The 15,700-nt window shown below is 37.3% G+C and overlaps 1 protein-coding gene across 4 annotated transcripts; it reads right to left on the bottom strand.

The window, feature by feature from the left end:
* Positions 1 to 38: 38 nt before the first annotated feature.
* On the bottom strand, positions 39 to 10,057 carry arhgef25b (Rho guanine nucleotide exchange factor (GEF) 25b). 4 transcript variants are annotated; one of them, XM_079840507.1, is made up of 15 exons: positions 9,891 to 10,057; positions 7,515 to 7,855; positions 6,998 to 7,072; positions 6,782 to 6,909; positions 6,613 to 6,679; positions 6,421 to 6,524; positions 6,270 to 6,339; positions 5,557 to 5,646; positions 5,380 to 5,472; positions 1,902 to 1,952; positions 1,725 to 1,802; positions 1,346 to 1,537; positions 1,077 to 1,257; positions 783 to 973; positions 39 to 649 (listed from the first exon to the last, which is right to left on the bottom strand). In XM_079840507.1, the coding sequence occupies exons 1-14, from the start codon at positions 9,979 to 9,981 to the stop codon at positions 792 to 794; spliced, it is 1,743 nt and encodes a 580-aa protein (XP_079696633.1). In that variant the 5' UTR covers positions 9,982 to 10,057; the 3' UTR covers positions 39 to 649; positions 783 to 791. The 4 variants fall into 4 exon arrangements, with proteins under 4 accessions (XP_079696633.1, XP_079696634.1, XP_079696635.1 ...); XM_079840508.1 differs by having other exon boundaries at positions 789 to 973; XM_079840509.1 differs by having other exon boundaries at positions 7,515 to 7,837; positions 9,891 to 10,054.
* Between the last annotated feature and the right edge of the window lie 5,643 nt (positions 10,058 to 15,700).

Here is a 15,700-nt window from a genome sequence, read left to right as displayed (position 1 = left end):
AAGAACTGTGTAAAACTGAGTAAATAGTAGACAGAAGTCTGGGAGAATCTTTTATTTGACAGCTTTCAAAATGAAAATCTAGTCATTCACTAAATATACAATGCTAATGGAAACATAATAATTAAACACATTGGATAGCTTGATCTTCAATGTCTTTTTACAAGAAGATCAACACATACCTGAAATTTACAGTACCTGACACGTTGAATGCCTAAAATCATCCTCCGTGTCACATTATATGTCATTTGGAACAATGAATAAGTTCCTTTCCATGCACAATTTCAGTAATATAGAAATATAATCTCAATCTTTTGTAAATAATATGTCACTGACGCAAAGTTTAGCGCATACAGTCCAATACTTTCATTTTTTGTTATGGTAACAGAAAATGTAGTTTTTTTTTCAAGTACTGAAGATTGTATTGGATTTATGGTTTGTTTGAATTATCATCAAATGGCAGGCGGAAGAATAATTCAGTTATAATGATTAATTAAATCAATTCAGTCTTTATTGGACATAACTAACTCGAAAAGGGACTAAGTTTTCCTTTATCTCTTTACAATGTTCTCCTGAGGGTAACAGATTGTCTAATGCTCGGGTTGAGGGCAGAGGAAGATGAGAAAGTGCCTTTTCAGGACTGTCAGAAAGGCTGAAAATTAAAGGAGAGGAGAGTGAAATCGTTAGTAGTACCAAATACTCTACAAAATATAATGCTTTGAGACCTGATGGATCCCTGGACATTTAAAATGAACAAATTATGATAACTTCACAATCAAACAAACCTTGACCTTTCAATGAGGCGTGGAAGGTTGTGAAGAATTCCAGGAGCGCAGGCCGGGCAGACCCTGGCGGTCCATTGAGGCAGAGCTATAGGGTCGAAGGTCAGAGTTCAGTGAGGGTGATGTTGTCATGTTCTTTCCCAGGCTGAGGGATTTAATTTCTTTTCTCTGGAATTCAATAGGAGACTGTAGAGCTATGATGGGTGCGATAGTGGAGATGAAAGAGAACAGTGTTCATTAGGAATTCTGATCTATGGCAAGGTCAAAGAAGGGTCATGGAAAGTATGATGACGATACCGTTTAAGAAGTTGCGCTGTGTATCCAGCATCTGTATGATGTCATTTTCCCAGGACATTCTGATTTCTGGAGTTGATGCATGAAGAATGAATCGGTGCATGCTTCCATCTACATTACGAGACGTCAACACCAGCCGACATGAGTCATCTGGGCAATGATCCTCAATGCCCAAACAACTAATCTATGAAAGATACAAATATAGAAATGAACAGTTACCCTCCTATTTATGTAGCCTACAATCCCCCACTGTTTTCTCCTCTGTTTCTCACCTTGATGCTGTTTTTATAGATGTATCCTGGCCGGGAAAAGCCTTTCTTGCGGTCAATTGGCTCACTGAGGATGACAAGCTGCTCAAAGAGGAACACCCTTCTCTCCTTAGGACGGGAGAGGATGCTGTTCTCATTCTCGATGAATGTAAAGGTGTCCTGTTGCAAGAGTTTCCCTTGTGCTCTCAGCTGACCCTATAAACCCAATCAATCACAGGTGATCTGAGTGAAATTTTAGCTTCAAATATAGGTAAGAAAGTTATAAAAGAGATACATTATTTGATAAATAATGGACTCATGCTGTGCTCATTTTAGATTCTTAAGCAGTCCAAGGAGAAGTAAACCATTTCCATTTCTGCTGGGTATTCGAGTCTCACCTTACCTCAAAACCCTGTAGTCTTCCAACATTCATCATGTCGTTACATCGCTTTGGAACAAAACACATCACCTCCACGGCCCTCTGTGATAAGGACACAAAAAGAGGACAGAATAATAATTCAAAATGTCAACTGATAATGAGTTTATTCTCTTTTCCTCACTTTTAGAAGCCAGTACTGACCTCAAGATCTTCTGTTTGTCTGCCTGCTTTAGTGTAGTACTTTAAGAAATCCTGTAAATAAACAGCATTTAGGCACAATACTAACTAACAGGCATATGGACTTCAACTCAGCCAAGAGGACAAGAATAAATAAAATAAAAAAATGAGGCGATGACTTAGTTTCTGTGGGTTAAATGTTTTTTTTTTTAACCTTAAAACATCCACAATGTTAAACCAGGCATGTTTTATTTTATTTTATTACAAATCACTATGTAGCAACAAAAGCCACCAATTTACTTTCCTAAATACCTGTTTGTTGTTATGCACTTCATGTCAGCTTATACAATGACAACATTTATAACATTTACCCCCGGTTTCACAGACAAGGCTTAAGCTAGTCCTAGACTAAAATGCATGTTTGAGTTGTTTTAACTGAAAGAAACTTGCACTGATATATCTTAAAATATGTCAGTGCTATTGTTTTGTCTCAAGATGCATACCAGTAATGTTTTTTTTTCTAGCACACGTTTATAAAAGTTCCTTAAAAGTCCTAATTGAACTAATGCCTAATCCTAGTTTACCCTAAACCCTGTTTGTGAAACCGGGCCTTAGGCTATACAGGCTAAGTACAAATCTGAGGTATTTTTTTCTGCAATGGGAATCGCTGAATAATATACTACCATTCAAAAGTCAGTATGATATATATTTTTTTAATAAATACTTTTCCAGCAAAGGTGCATTCAATTGATCAAAAGTGACAGTAACAAAAACATACATGCTGTTCTTTTGAATTTTCTATTCATCAAAGAATACTAAAAAGTCCTAAAAAGAAAAAAGAATCATGGTTTCCACAAAAATATCAAGCAGAAAAACTGTTTTCAACTGTTTTCTGTTTGTTACTTGAACATCAAATCTGATCAAAACTGAAATAATAGCAGCAGAAGGCGCCATACAGATTTTATCAAATAATTTTCTGATTTTCTATCAGAGTTTGTACTAGCTGGAGATAAAGTCCTAATTGTTGGTGATTTTAATATCCATGTAGATAATGAAAAATACGCATTGGGATTGTCATTTAGAGACATTCTAAACTCTATTGGATCCACTCATAACCCACTTATGTAATCATATTTAGATCTAATATTGCCACATGGAATCAATGTTGATGCCTTTGAAATTCTGCAGCAGAGCGATGACATCCCAGATCATTAACTAGTCTCTCATGTATACTCCATTTAGCCAAGGCTGCAATGCTGACTCCTTGTTACAAATATGGTATGACTATCACTTATACCACTCAAGATTGCGTTATAAATAATCTTCCTGATCTCCTCAGCATCCCAGATAGCTTAGAAGAATGTTCTTGTTGCAACAGAAACTATTGACTCTCTTTTCCAGCACTTTAGACACAGTTGTTCCTTTGCACTTAAAGAAGATTAAAGAAAATAGTCCAATGCCGTGGTACAACGAGCATACCAGGGCCCTCAAGAGAGCAGCCAGAAAAATGGGGCGCAGCAGAAAGAAAACAAAACTAGAGGTTTATGAACATGTTTACTTGTAAGATTGATAATACACTCTAAAAAAGCTGGGTTTAAAATCACCCAAGTTGGGTTGAAAATGGACTAACCCAGCAATTGGGTTGTTTTAACCCAGCATTTCGGTTGTTTTAACCCAGCATTTTGGTTGTTTTAACCCAGCGGTTGGGTTAAATGTTTGCTTAAAACAACCCAATTGCTGGGTTAAAATAACCCAATCGCTGGGTTAGTCCATTTTCAACGCAACTTGGGTTATTTTTAACCCAGCATTTTTTAGAGTGTATTAGGGAGACAATTAAAACCATGAAACCGTCTACTACAGTATCGCATCAGACAGTGCATTGTAGTATCCCTGAGGAAAAGTTCCATTCATTCATTGCTATAGGAGAGGAAGAATTGCCTAAACTCGTTAAATCATCTAAATCAACATGTATGTTAGACCCTATACCGACTAAGAGATCCTCTTCTTAAAATCATTAATTCATCTTTGTCGTTAGGTCCCGAAAACTTTTAAGCAGGCTATTATTAAACCTCTTATTAAAAAAACGCAACTTGATCGAGAATTTGCCAATTACAGGCCAATCTCAAATATACCCTTTCTGTCAAAAATACTAGAAAAGGCATTATCCTCACAATTATGTTCCTTTTTAAAAGAAATGGTATCTGTGAGGATTTCCAGTCAGGATTTAGACCATATCATAGTACTGAGACTGCTCTCAGTAGAGTTATAAATGATTTGCTCTTATAATCCGCTCGTGGTTGTATCTCTCTATTAGTGTTATTGGATCTTAGTGCTGCATTTAATACCAAATCATACTTATCTGACCGTTATCAGTTTGAGAGCTTCTACCCTTAGGAGATATCATTAGGAAGCATGGCATTAGTTTTCACTGTTATGCTGATGATACTCAGCTCTATATTTCTTCGCTAGTCATCCAAAAAATTGGATCACTAGTAATTTCCTACTACTTAATTCTGAAAAAACAGAGTTTCTAATTATTAGACAAAAAACCTCTGCATATAGTAACCTGGAATACTGTCACTAGAACACTTGATGGCTGCTCTGTCAAGTCTTCGTTGTCAGTTAGGAACCTGGGTGTGCTCTTTGATACCAATCTTTAATTTGAACCCCAGGTTTCTAGCATCTGTAAAACCGCATTCGTCCATTGTAAAAATACGTCTAAATTACAACATATGCTCTCAATGCGAAATGCTGAACAGCGTTCATGACCTCAAGGCTAGATTATTGTTTTATAGATTATAGATTATTGTACTGGGTGGTTGCCCTGCATGCTTAATAAACAAACTGATCCAAAACACAGCAGCAAGAGTTCTTACTAGAATCAGGAAGTATGACCATATTAGCCAGGTTCTGTCAACACTGCACTGGCTCCCTATTAAACATTGCATACATGAAGTGTCTGCAGCGATCCTGTCAACTAGACTCTCCCCCGTTAAGGCCTCGGTGTGATGACTCTGATCTTCAACCAGATGGAACTGGACAAATATTCTGAATGTTCTGAACTAATCTGACTTCTACCTGTAATGCTGCCTGAATCACAATCATGCACTGTTCGTTCATTGGCCAGAGGAGAACTGGCCCCCTGACTGAGCCTGGTTTCTCATAAGGTTCTTTTCTCCATTTTGTCACCTGATGGAATTTCGATTCCTTGCAACCGTCGCATCTGTCGCCTTTGGCTTTTGACTTGCTTAGTTGGGGACACTACATATTCAGTTATATTACTGATCTGCCTGCATTGACACCATTGTATGGGAAACAAATTTTGTTGCATTGTTTTCCTGTTATAACTGTAAAGCTGCTTCGAAACAATCAGTAGCGCTATATAAATAAAGAAAAAATAGAGAATGACTGACACTACAGGTGAAAAAAAATGGTGCACCATTAGAAGAAGTAGCTTTTTTGAAGGAGAGTGTTAGTTGTGTACTAGCTCACATTAACACACCTTCAGCAGCAGCTGATATTTCATGATTCTCTGAACAGGTTTGATGAGCAGGTCATTTAACTGCAGTCTGTGACCCAGCTGTTGCCTCAGTTCCTATTAAGAAAGAGCACAGGACAGTCATAGACCTTTCTCTCATACACCAAATAGTAAAAATGGCCACATTTCAGTATAAATTACCTCAAAATAGGTTTCAATGTACTCTGAGACAATATGCTCTGACTTCGGCTTATTCTGACAGTAGACCACATACATGTTGAGCCGCCTCTCCTGGGAAACACACAGACATATTTGTTTTGTTCCTCAGCATATATTTCAATTTATGTAATACAAATTACTACATTATATATTGACTATATCATCAGTCTAATGCTGCGTTCCAGGCAGGTTTTTGAGCCCGTAAATTACAACTTCAAACCACGACTCACGACTTTGTAGTGTTCCAGGCAAAGTCACGCCAAACTGCCTGAGCGCAAGAAATTGTGTGGTAGTTAGATGTAAACAAAGCGTGGCGGACCGTACGGGGTGTATGCTCATTTACAATCATTTCTATCGCCAAAGGTGCTTACTCCTTGCTTATTTGAGGGAAACGGAGGAGAAAAACAGCGCAGACGGCAAGAAAAGCTGTTATACCTTTTATTTTACGTTATTTGTATATTTGTTTCATAAACACTGCATCCGTAGGGGGCTGCCATTGTTGCTTCGTGGGCTATGTGACGTCAAAACTCGTAACTGGGAGTACATCTATCTAGTACGAGTTCACGGGTGGGAAGTCACGGGTTTGACTGCCGTTCCAGTCCACTTTCACGGGTAGAAGGTTGGAAAAACACGGGTTACGGGTTGCCTGGAACGCGGCATAACTTACACAAGAAGGAAATAAAACATAGACTTACATGTTTGATAAACAGTTGTGCTAGCAGATCAGGTTCAGACACACATTTCTCCAACTCTCCAAGAAAATAGCTGTTTAAGTACAAAAAAGAAGGTAAGGAGGTCATGTATACATAGCTCAATACACACAGATCTTATCAATAGTTGACCTACTCTTTGTGCCAGTCATAGATCTGATGAATGTTCCCAAACACAATTTTATCCTTTCCTACCAAATACTCAGGCACCCCAGCACTTTTCATTGTAGCCATATAACCCTGGAGAAGGGAAAAAGTGAGAGTTAAAATGAGAGAATGACTAAGCTCTTCTATTCATAGGATTGAATGCATTTACTTTAAGTGTTACCTCCACTACAAGCCCCAGATCTTCCACATACAGCTTCTCTGTCTCAGCCAGCTCTGTCAGCACATATCTATGAGTAAGTTATGAGGTATGTCAGATTTGGAGCAGGATTATTAACAATATTTTATTCCAGAAACCATGGGTTTGAGGTCACCATCAATCAAATACCTACATGGTTTTCTCTAAGGCAGTTCTTCTCTCCTGCTCTTCATCCTCTAGGCTCAGCGATTGTACATGTGTCTCATCAGTTAAGGAGGCACCTCTCTCCCCAGAATGCAACACATCGCAAGACTGATGCCTCTGAAATTGTACTCATTAGCCATCACAAGCACAAATCATCAGACAGTTAAGTACAATTATACAGTACTGACCATCAGTTGTGTAGTACCTGCAAGAGATCATTTAGGTATCTTGGGTAATAGGGACTGTCAGGAGATGTTGGCCCTGAAAGTTCATCACAGTCCTGCATGCCACAGGACAAGAAAGTTTACGGGTTTTAGTATTATATACAGTATAAAAAATTACACTTATCCCCTCTCTATCTGTGATACACTACCGTTCAAAAGTGTTTTCTATATAATATATTTTAAAGTGTTCACATGATCCTTCAAAATTATTCAAATATGCTGATTTAGTGCTTTTATTCATTACTATCACAGTAGAAAAACTGCAGTTGTTGCTGCTTAATATTTTTGTGGAAACCCTGACACTTTTGTTCAGGATTCTTTGATAAACAGAAGGTTCAAAATAACTGAAATAATAGAATTTTTTGTAAGTTTTTTGTTTTGTTTTTACTGACACTCTTGATTCATTTAATGCACACTTACTGAATAAAAGTCATTTCTTTTCAAAGAAAAACTACATTACACTACATTTTTTAACAATATTGTAAATTATGTGCATACCAGAGATCTGTAGGAGTGGGGCAGTTTTTTGGACTCTGTTGGGCTCAATGGGCTTCGAGCAGGTGAGAGCGGTAAAAACATATAGGCTGACCCGCCTGGGCTCTGAATGACCTTTGAACTCTGACCCTTGCCACCTCCCCCCAAACTCAGCTTTCGAACTGGGCTGCTCAACCATCTCTTGAGGGCCTTGAGAGAGTGAGTAGATGTGGTAGATGGCCGTCTAGTGGAAAGAGGCTGATAATTGCTGGGTGAGATCGGAGAGAGGTCATCAATGGAGACGGAGGTCGAAGGTGTATCAGTAGGCAAGGAGACATCGCCGAGCTCTGTCAAAGTGTAAGACTCTACAGAGTCAGAGAAAAAGTGATAGAGAGAGAGAAAGATAATAGAAGAAAAACAAACAATTCCAAAAAACAGGTACTTAAAGATTTAGTTCACCCAAAAATGTAAATTCTGTCATTAATTACTTACCCTCATGTCGTTCCAAACCCGTAAGATTCCCGTTGTTTTTGTTTTTTGCGTACAAAAAGTATTCTCGTCGCTTCATAACATTAAGATTGAACCACTGTATTCACATGGACTATTTTAACATCTTTACTACTTATCTGGGCATTGAAAGTGGTGATAACGTTGCTGTCTATAGGGGGGTCAGAAAGCTCTCAGATTTCATCAAAAAGATCTTCATTTGTGTTCCGAAGATGAACAAAGGTCTTATGGGTTTGGAACAACATGCGGGTAAGTAAATAATCACAGAATTTTCATTTTTGGATGAACTAACCCTTTAACATAAAAACAAAAAGCACTGAATGAATTGTCATATTCATTCATGGTAAGGCAAAAATATGGAGGCTGTGATTATCAGAACTCTGCTAGAAAAACATTTGACAAATTACTGTATGTATGGCATTTTTAGGTCTACAAATATAACAGATTATGACTATATGCATAATGAAATAATATACAGTGAATATGCACTGCTAAAAGAAAATTAGTTTCTGCTGAAAGAGGTGTTAGTGAGGCCAGCAGGGGGGACTCGCCCTGTGGTCTGTGTGGGTCCTAACGCCCCAGTATAGTGACACTATATTGTCAAAAAGCACTGTCCTTCGGATGATACGTTAAACCGAGGTCCTGACTCTCTGTGGTCATTAAAATCCCAGGATGTCCTTAAAAAAAGAGTGCAGTATGGATGCCGTCGCATCATCTAGGTGGATGCTGCACATTGGTGGTGGATGAGGAGATCCCACATGTAAAGCGCTTTGACTACTCAGAAAAGCGCTATATAAATGTAGCAAATTATTATTAATATTATTTGCAACAAAGTAAAAGTCTATGCACTGTCACTTTCTGTCAATTTAATGCATAATAAAAATATTAAATTAATTCAAAATATATATAAAAATTTTTTTTAAATGTTACTGACCCCAGATCTTTGAATAGTACACTCTAAAAAAAAGTGGTTCTATATAGCACCTCAGTCAAAGAACCAGTGAAGAACCTCTGAAGAACCGCTGAAGAACCACTGAAGCACCAAAATTGGTGCTATATAGCACTTAATAAGGTATGATTACGAGCCAAGAACCATTTTTGGTGCCATATAGAACCTTTTTTTTAGAGTGTATGTTGTGCGATGATTTAATAAGGAGAGAATTGGGAGATGCAGAGAGTAATAAGATATAGCCTATCACAAGGGAATTTCCAGTTCCACTATTAATATTCATCTTTGCAGTTATTTTTGCTGAATTTTCCACAAAGTCATGATGAACGGTGGAATATAAATATATCTGGCTGCACAAGAGATTCTGCCTTATAAGCAGATGATACAGCTTAAAAATGGTTTGTTTTTTCCCCCTGATTTAAAAGCTTTACAGCGAAATATGAGAGAAACATGCCCTATCTGAAGGGCAAAAGGAAAAACTGAGAGAGAATGAGGTAAAGAACAGAATGGATTCTACTTTTTCTGTGCATGGATTAGCTGTTTTTAAAGGTCACATAACCATAATCCTGCAATAACCTATAAAACAACCATTCACACAAACACAATGCATCAGAAATAAAACATTTCTATAGATAGTCTGTGTAAAAGGCTACTGACAAAATAACAATATTAAGAAATGGTTCATCACTTTTACAAACTGCAGGTATTATAATGAAGCAGCAGAACAGTCCTATAATAATTAATACACTCAAAATAATATTTTTCAAGCTCCAAAATGTGTAAAGTATGAATTCATGTTTTTGGTCTAATCAAGTATGCCGGGCACATATAGCCCATCCCTTAAAAACAGCAAAGCCTATCAAAACACAATGCAAATACAGATGAGATCTGATGCAACATCTGACTATAGTCAAAAGTGACAGAGCAACATATGGATCTCTTACCTTCCTGTCTGAAGCAGCAATCACACCTGACCAAAACTTTCTGACAGAAGCGTACGCAGCCACAAATCCGTGGGGCACGACGCCCCTTCATGCCAGCCAAGTAAACACTGCCGTATAACCTACAGCATGGCAATGTGCCGATGTTCACAGGGAGACACACTCCTACTCTCAGTTCAGAGGTAATCCCTGAGCTCTGAATTCACACGCAACATCTGTATAATCCCTGCGTTTATCCACATAGACCCACTGTCACATCATGCCTCTTCACCTTCCAGGAGGCAATGGGGAGGGTCAGAGTGAAATAATGGGGATGTGGTTAATGTCTTTGGCTAACTGCCAGAGTACAGTTCACTTGCCCATTGCTAATATCTGTCTCTCGAATAGAGACAGAACAAGAGATTGCCTGTTATGCTGTTAAAGTCACCATGAAATCAGTGGACAAATTATTGGAGAAGTCTTGCACACATTACAAAATAGAAGTCTGTCATGTTAGTTATTTTGATAAATAAATAAAAATCAAGGTAATTTAAAAAAAAATGAACTACATTAGGCTAATTATGTAAGATTTGAGAACATTTTAGAACATGTGGTTTGTTCGTGTCTTTTTTGTTGTTGTCGTTTTAGAAAAAAGAGAGATTTTTCATTTTGGGAAATTCCGAAAATCTTCTTCGCTATTGTGACATTTATTCGAGTGAAACAGCTTCTCCGAAGAAAAAATCTGGGGCAGAACTTGATTTTGTCCATCTTTGTCATTTCCTTTTTAATTGCTTCTCGTTTTTTTAATTGCTTCTCATTTTAGTGTTAAAGGAGGGCTGTGTCAGAAAGCGCATAGCCTATACTCTCTTGAGTAGTAGGTACTTTGAATAAGTAATTACTTCAAGACCGCTAAAAAAAGTGTGTTCTAGTATGAATGTGTGTGGTATGAATGTAATCTGGACACTATTCTGCATGTTGTCATTATCATGTGACCAGCGTCATGTCGCTTCACTGCCATTCATAAATCCTCTCGCGTGGCCTCATGGGATAGTAAAGTGTCCCACACTTCAGAATCTCGCCGGAGGAAGTAAGTCATCCGGGTACTTTAATGGGAACTTATTTCGTTTGCGTGTTGCACTTACCGTGTAGCACCGTCTTCTAAAGTGTTTGGAACTAGTCGAAGGAGACGGTGAAAAATTCTAATAAAAACCACAGAAGGTAGAAGCAAAACAGTGGACACGAGAGGAGGTTGAAGGCACCCACGTTTGTACAAGTATTTGTACACCTAATATTGCCATCTTGTGGAGAAACATCAGAAAAAACTTTCTATCTAGAGCCTCTCTTCTCTCTTCTCTTTTCTAATTCAGTTACTCATTTTGGCATGTGAAATATTCACGGAAAATGAAACATAATCTTCCCAGATAGGGATTCTTGTTCTGGTTTTTGGTCATCTCCAGGAAATTTGTTCGTTACATTTGGAGTTGGTTTAACTGAAAATGTGTTGTTGTTGCTTTTTTTTTGGCTTTAATTTTTTTGTTTTGTTTTTGCTCTTCAAACCAGACTTTAGGCTACAGAGATACAAACCGACAGAAAGTATATTAATTATCAAATAATTTTTTTTTTTTTTTTTTGTCTTGTACTAGGTTTGGACTTAAAGACTGTTTGCATGTTTTGACGGTGTGTGACAAAGAATCCATGTTCAGTAAAAAAAAAAGTACATTCTTAAACATTATGAAAGGGTATGTTTGACCCCTCACCTTTGCTCTCAGGTATGCGTTTGGGTCTTGAGTTACAGCTTTGTTCTTCAGTTTCCAAATTTGCTCCCTTCTTTGAAAAACCCCAGCTGTCTTCCAGTAAAGTACACCCTTCATTGCTTTCTTGGATCTGAAATGGGTCATAAAAGTTAGTATTACCCTTCAGCTCTGAAGGGCCAGAGCTGTAACTAGCTTTCCTATCACAACAGCAATGAAATGCATGTCCATACCTGAGCGATTCATATGACCCTAAAAAGACCACATACCTTCTCAAATTAGACTGACAAGACACTCTCGGAGAGTCTTGGGAAAGTATTTCACCCCAAAATCAAAAGAAAAGAAAAATGTATTTTGCATGTTAAAAGTTAAATTGAATCTATTGTTATAGGACCATTTCTCCCTAAATACTTAGTACCTAATACTTCTGAATATTATTCTCAATGTTCATTTTCTTTACTGGTTTACTGGTTCTATGTTTCTTAAATAAGCATAACTTAAAGATAATACTACAAGTAAAATACTTTTCAATCAAGACCTAAATATATGGATACATTGGCAATCTAAATAAATTATATCTTTGCCACTTCGTTGGTATATTTTTACATGTATCTCCATATACAAACATACAGACAACACGTATTAAGCTAGAATGAACAAGTGTTACACATTTTTTTTGTTTCTCTTTGTATCGACAATCTACTGTAGGAATACATCCAAAGTACAGTGTACTGGAGGAGGCCTTATCTTTTGTACTTTCTTTCTTCATTTGCAGTAAACATTTGTCAGGTTGGCCTAGTTGGAGCAATATCAGTATTGAGCTAATGACTTGTTTTGACAAGTTTGGAAAATTTCTATTAAGGGCTCTATCTTAACCATGAAGTAATCATTTTCTGTTTAGGGAAGTGCAAAGAAACCCCAAAAAACTTTCAAAGAGACAACAACTCACTAAAAATACATGGGGCAAATTCTCATGTGGTCCATGCAATTCTTGCTGATGTTTTGTTGGTAAGAGTGACTAAAAAATGTTTAATAGGTAAAAATGAGAAGCATCCCTAAGGCATAAGACAAGAGACACAGGCCTGCTTTCGATCACTCTTGTTTTGACTGGTATTCTGTTTGTGGTTATTACAGTATTGCTAAAGCATTCAAGCTATTTACACAAACAACAGAAAAATTACTACAAGAAGGGTAAATAATAATAATAATTAGGTGTAGTGCGTGGATTAAAATAGGTCCTGTTTTTTAGCATGTGTTGTAACTATAATGCGGTTCTTTCTATCAAATATTAGTTTAGAGACAGCACGGAATATTTATTCATTTTTACACTACTGGACACTTTTAAAAGAAACTTGGCTAAAATGGATGAATTGATGCAAATACATTTATGGACAATTCCCACATAGGGCAATACAGGGAATTGTAATATGCAGTAATTTCAGTGTAAACCGTTTATAAACCATTGAATTGAAATCGAGACAAAACTCATGTAGAAATGTGTCCGTTAAAGAGCTCTAACAGACTTTGAACACACTGTCAAAATCTGGTTATCTCAGTCATGTCAGACGTTGGAATGTGTTTGTTATAAACCAAAAGACACACACAATAACAGCCATACTAAATAAGGCCTCAAGCTATTTTAAATAAGACCTCAAAATAATCTTTTTCAGTGTATGTTTAATAGTAGTCAATATTATGTGTATGTACTTTACACTATAGTTTGAGAGGGGAAAAAATGGTCTCCAAACGTGACCTTAACATTTATCTTTTTTTTTAAATGAATTCAAAAAATAGGTTGTCTACATAAAATATGTTCCCATTAAAAAATAAACGTGTGTGAGTGCGCGAGTGCTCGAGTGTGTGAGTGCGTTTTTGCTCACCCAGTGCTGGTTACTCAGGTCCAAGGATGGGTGAGTGTTTGATAAAGTCATCAGCGGTTGCTCTGGGTTCCCTTGAAGTTTGGCCAAACTCTTCATTTTCCACTTTCTCTGTCTCCAAATGGATGAAGGAAATGTTTGGCTGTGTGTTGTGTTGTGTCTTCTCTATACTAGTCCAGTACTGTCCAGCTTAATCCCTACTCCCCTCTCCCTGACTCACTGACATACATTCTTATCTTCTCTCCTTCTGCTGTCCACCACCCATTCCCTCCTATTTCTCCAACACCCTCTTGCTCCATTTTAACCTCCCTGGGAGAGAGAGAGAGCGATTGCAGCCTGAGGAAGGCTCAACATGTTGTCCTGCACACCTACAATCTCGGAATAAAGGAATTAAATAAAGTTTTGTTTAACATATACAAGTCCCAAAGGTTAGGATTATGGTTTTTCCTTAGGTTTAGTCTACTTAAATTAAATTTAGAACATCATGTCTGTGGGAGGTCCCAAACATGATATAAAAACAATGTGCACGTGTTTGTATGGGTTTTTGGAGGTGAAGGTTTGAGGAAGAAGGTGGTTGTTTGAGGAAGGATATTCTAGGATATCGATTATCCTTGTCTCAATAAGGAAAACAATTCAATAAGCATAGTGCATAATGTAAATAGTGTAGTAAATAATGTCTTAATAAAAACAATTGAAATGCAGAAAGGTTATGAGGGATAGGTTTAAGGATAATATATTATCCTTTAAAAACATTCATATTTGAATTTTAGTTCAGTTATATGAAAATAGGGTCACACTTTAGTGTCCAATTCTCACTATTAACTATGAGTTTTGCCTCAATAAACTCCTAAATACTGCTTATTAATATTAGTAAGGCAGTTGTTAAGTTTAGGTATTGGGTAGGATTAAGGGATGTAGAATATGGCCATGCATAATAAGGCATTAATATGTGCTTTAGTAATAAACGGCCAGTAATTGGCATGCTAATAAGCAACTAAACCCTAACCCAAACTAGCGAGAATTTAACCCAAAGGTTACAGAATTATTTTTCAATTTTGCTTTCTCTATTTGTTTCTACTTTCTTTTTATACAGTTCTGCACAAACTGTGCGCATTCTATTAATTCTACTCTATTTGATTTTGTGTTGCTTTAGTTTTGTATTCGATGTACACTAAAAAAAGCTGGGTTAAAAACAACCCAAGTTGGGTTGAAAATGGACTAACCCAGCAATTAGGTTGTTTTAACCCAGTGAATGGGCTGTTTTAACCCAGCAATTGGGTTGTTTTAACCCAGTAATTGGGTCAGTCCCGCCACTAGCCATTTTGATGCCCTAAGCGCGATCACTTTATGATGCCTGAGGTGGCGACGTTCGTGAATTTGTAGAGCTGAGTGGGGGGTGGGGGTGGTTGGGGAGAGCATTTTCTTGTGGTGCCCCCTGAGCACTTGGTGCCCTTCGCGCAGCGTGTGATTCGCGTGGTGGGAGTGGCGCACTGAATTGGGTTGTTTTAACCCAGCGGTTGGGTTAAATGTTTGCTTAAAACAACCCAATCACTTGGTTAAAACAACCCAATTGCTGGGTTAGTCCATTTTCAACCCAACTTGTGTTGTTTTTAACCCAGCATTTTTTAGAGTGTAAGAATAATCTGTTACTATAATTGTTCATTTAAATTTCTAGCACTGTCAACCTCAACATATTCAGTATATGTGTAATCTGATATGTGTGCTTGTATATCAATGATGACTGACTTGATGTGGTGCTGGGATACAGGAGGATTAACTTAATGTAAACTTTTTGTTTTGCCAAACTTTGAAAGATGTAAGATTATTTTATCAGTCCCTTCAGAATAACAAGAATTTAAGTAAATCAGCTTGCAAGTTTGTCATTATTTTCTGTATAAAGCGCTATCTCTGTATGTCCTGTGCCTGATCAATTATGTTCAGCACAAAATATTTTTAGGTTGTTGTACTACTGACATTAGTGTTAATTACGTAATGATGATTGAAATTGATGTATTCCACAGAAATCAAAGACATTTTTGTGGGACTGGTTTATGGAGATGGATTGTCTCATTTTGACCATCTGGAGAGGCAAGTGTTAATTACCAGATAAACATTTAACCTGAACATGTAAGGACATTTTTGTCTGCAAAGTACGTCACTCTGTCTTGAAATCTGATCAAAGACAGCTTCACGTTCCTCTAAACTA

This window comes from Gobio gobio (assembly GCF_949357685.1).
Source record: "Gobio gobio genome assembly, chromosome: 17".
Classification (NCBI taxonomy): Eukaryota; Metazoa; Chordata; class Actinopteri; order Cypriniformes; family Gobionidae; genus Gobio; species Gobio gobio.
The sequence above is the reverse complement of the archived record's forward strand: the minus strand, read 5'-3'. Positions and strand labels throughout refer to the sequence as shown.

Excerpts from the sequence above, each read along its gene's own strand:
- arhgef25b (XM_079840507.1), bottom strand. The coding sequence starts at position 9,981 with ATGAAGGGGCGTCGTGCCCCACGGATTTGTGGCTGCGTACGCTTCTGT. Across the intron at positions 7,856-9,890 it reads TTGCTGCTTCAGACAGGAAG|AGTCTTACACTTTGACAGAG; the intron begins GTAAGAGATCCA and ends CTGACTCTGTAG. Across the intron at positions 1,953-5,379 it reads AATATCAGCTGCTGCTGAAG|GATTTCTTAAAGTACTACAC; the intron begins GTGTGTTAATGT and ends GTTTATTTACAG.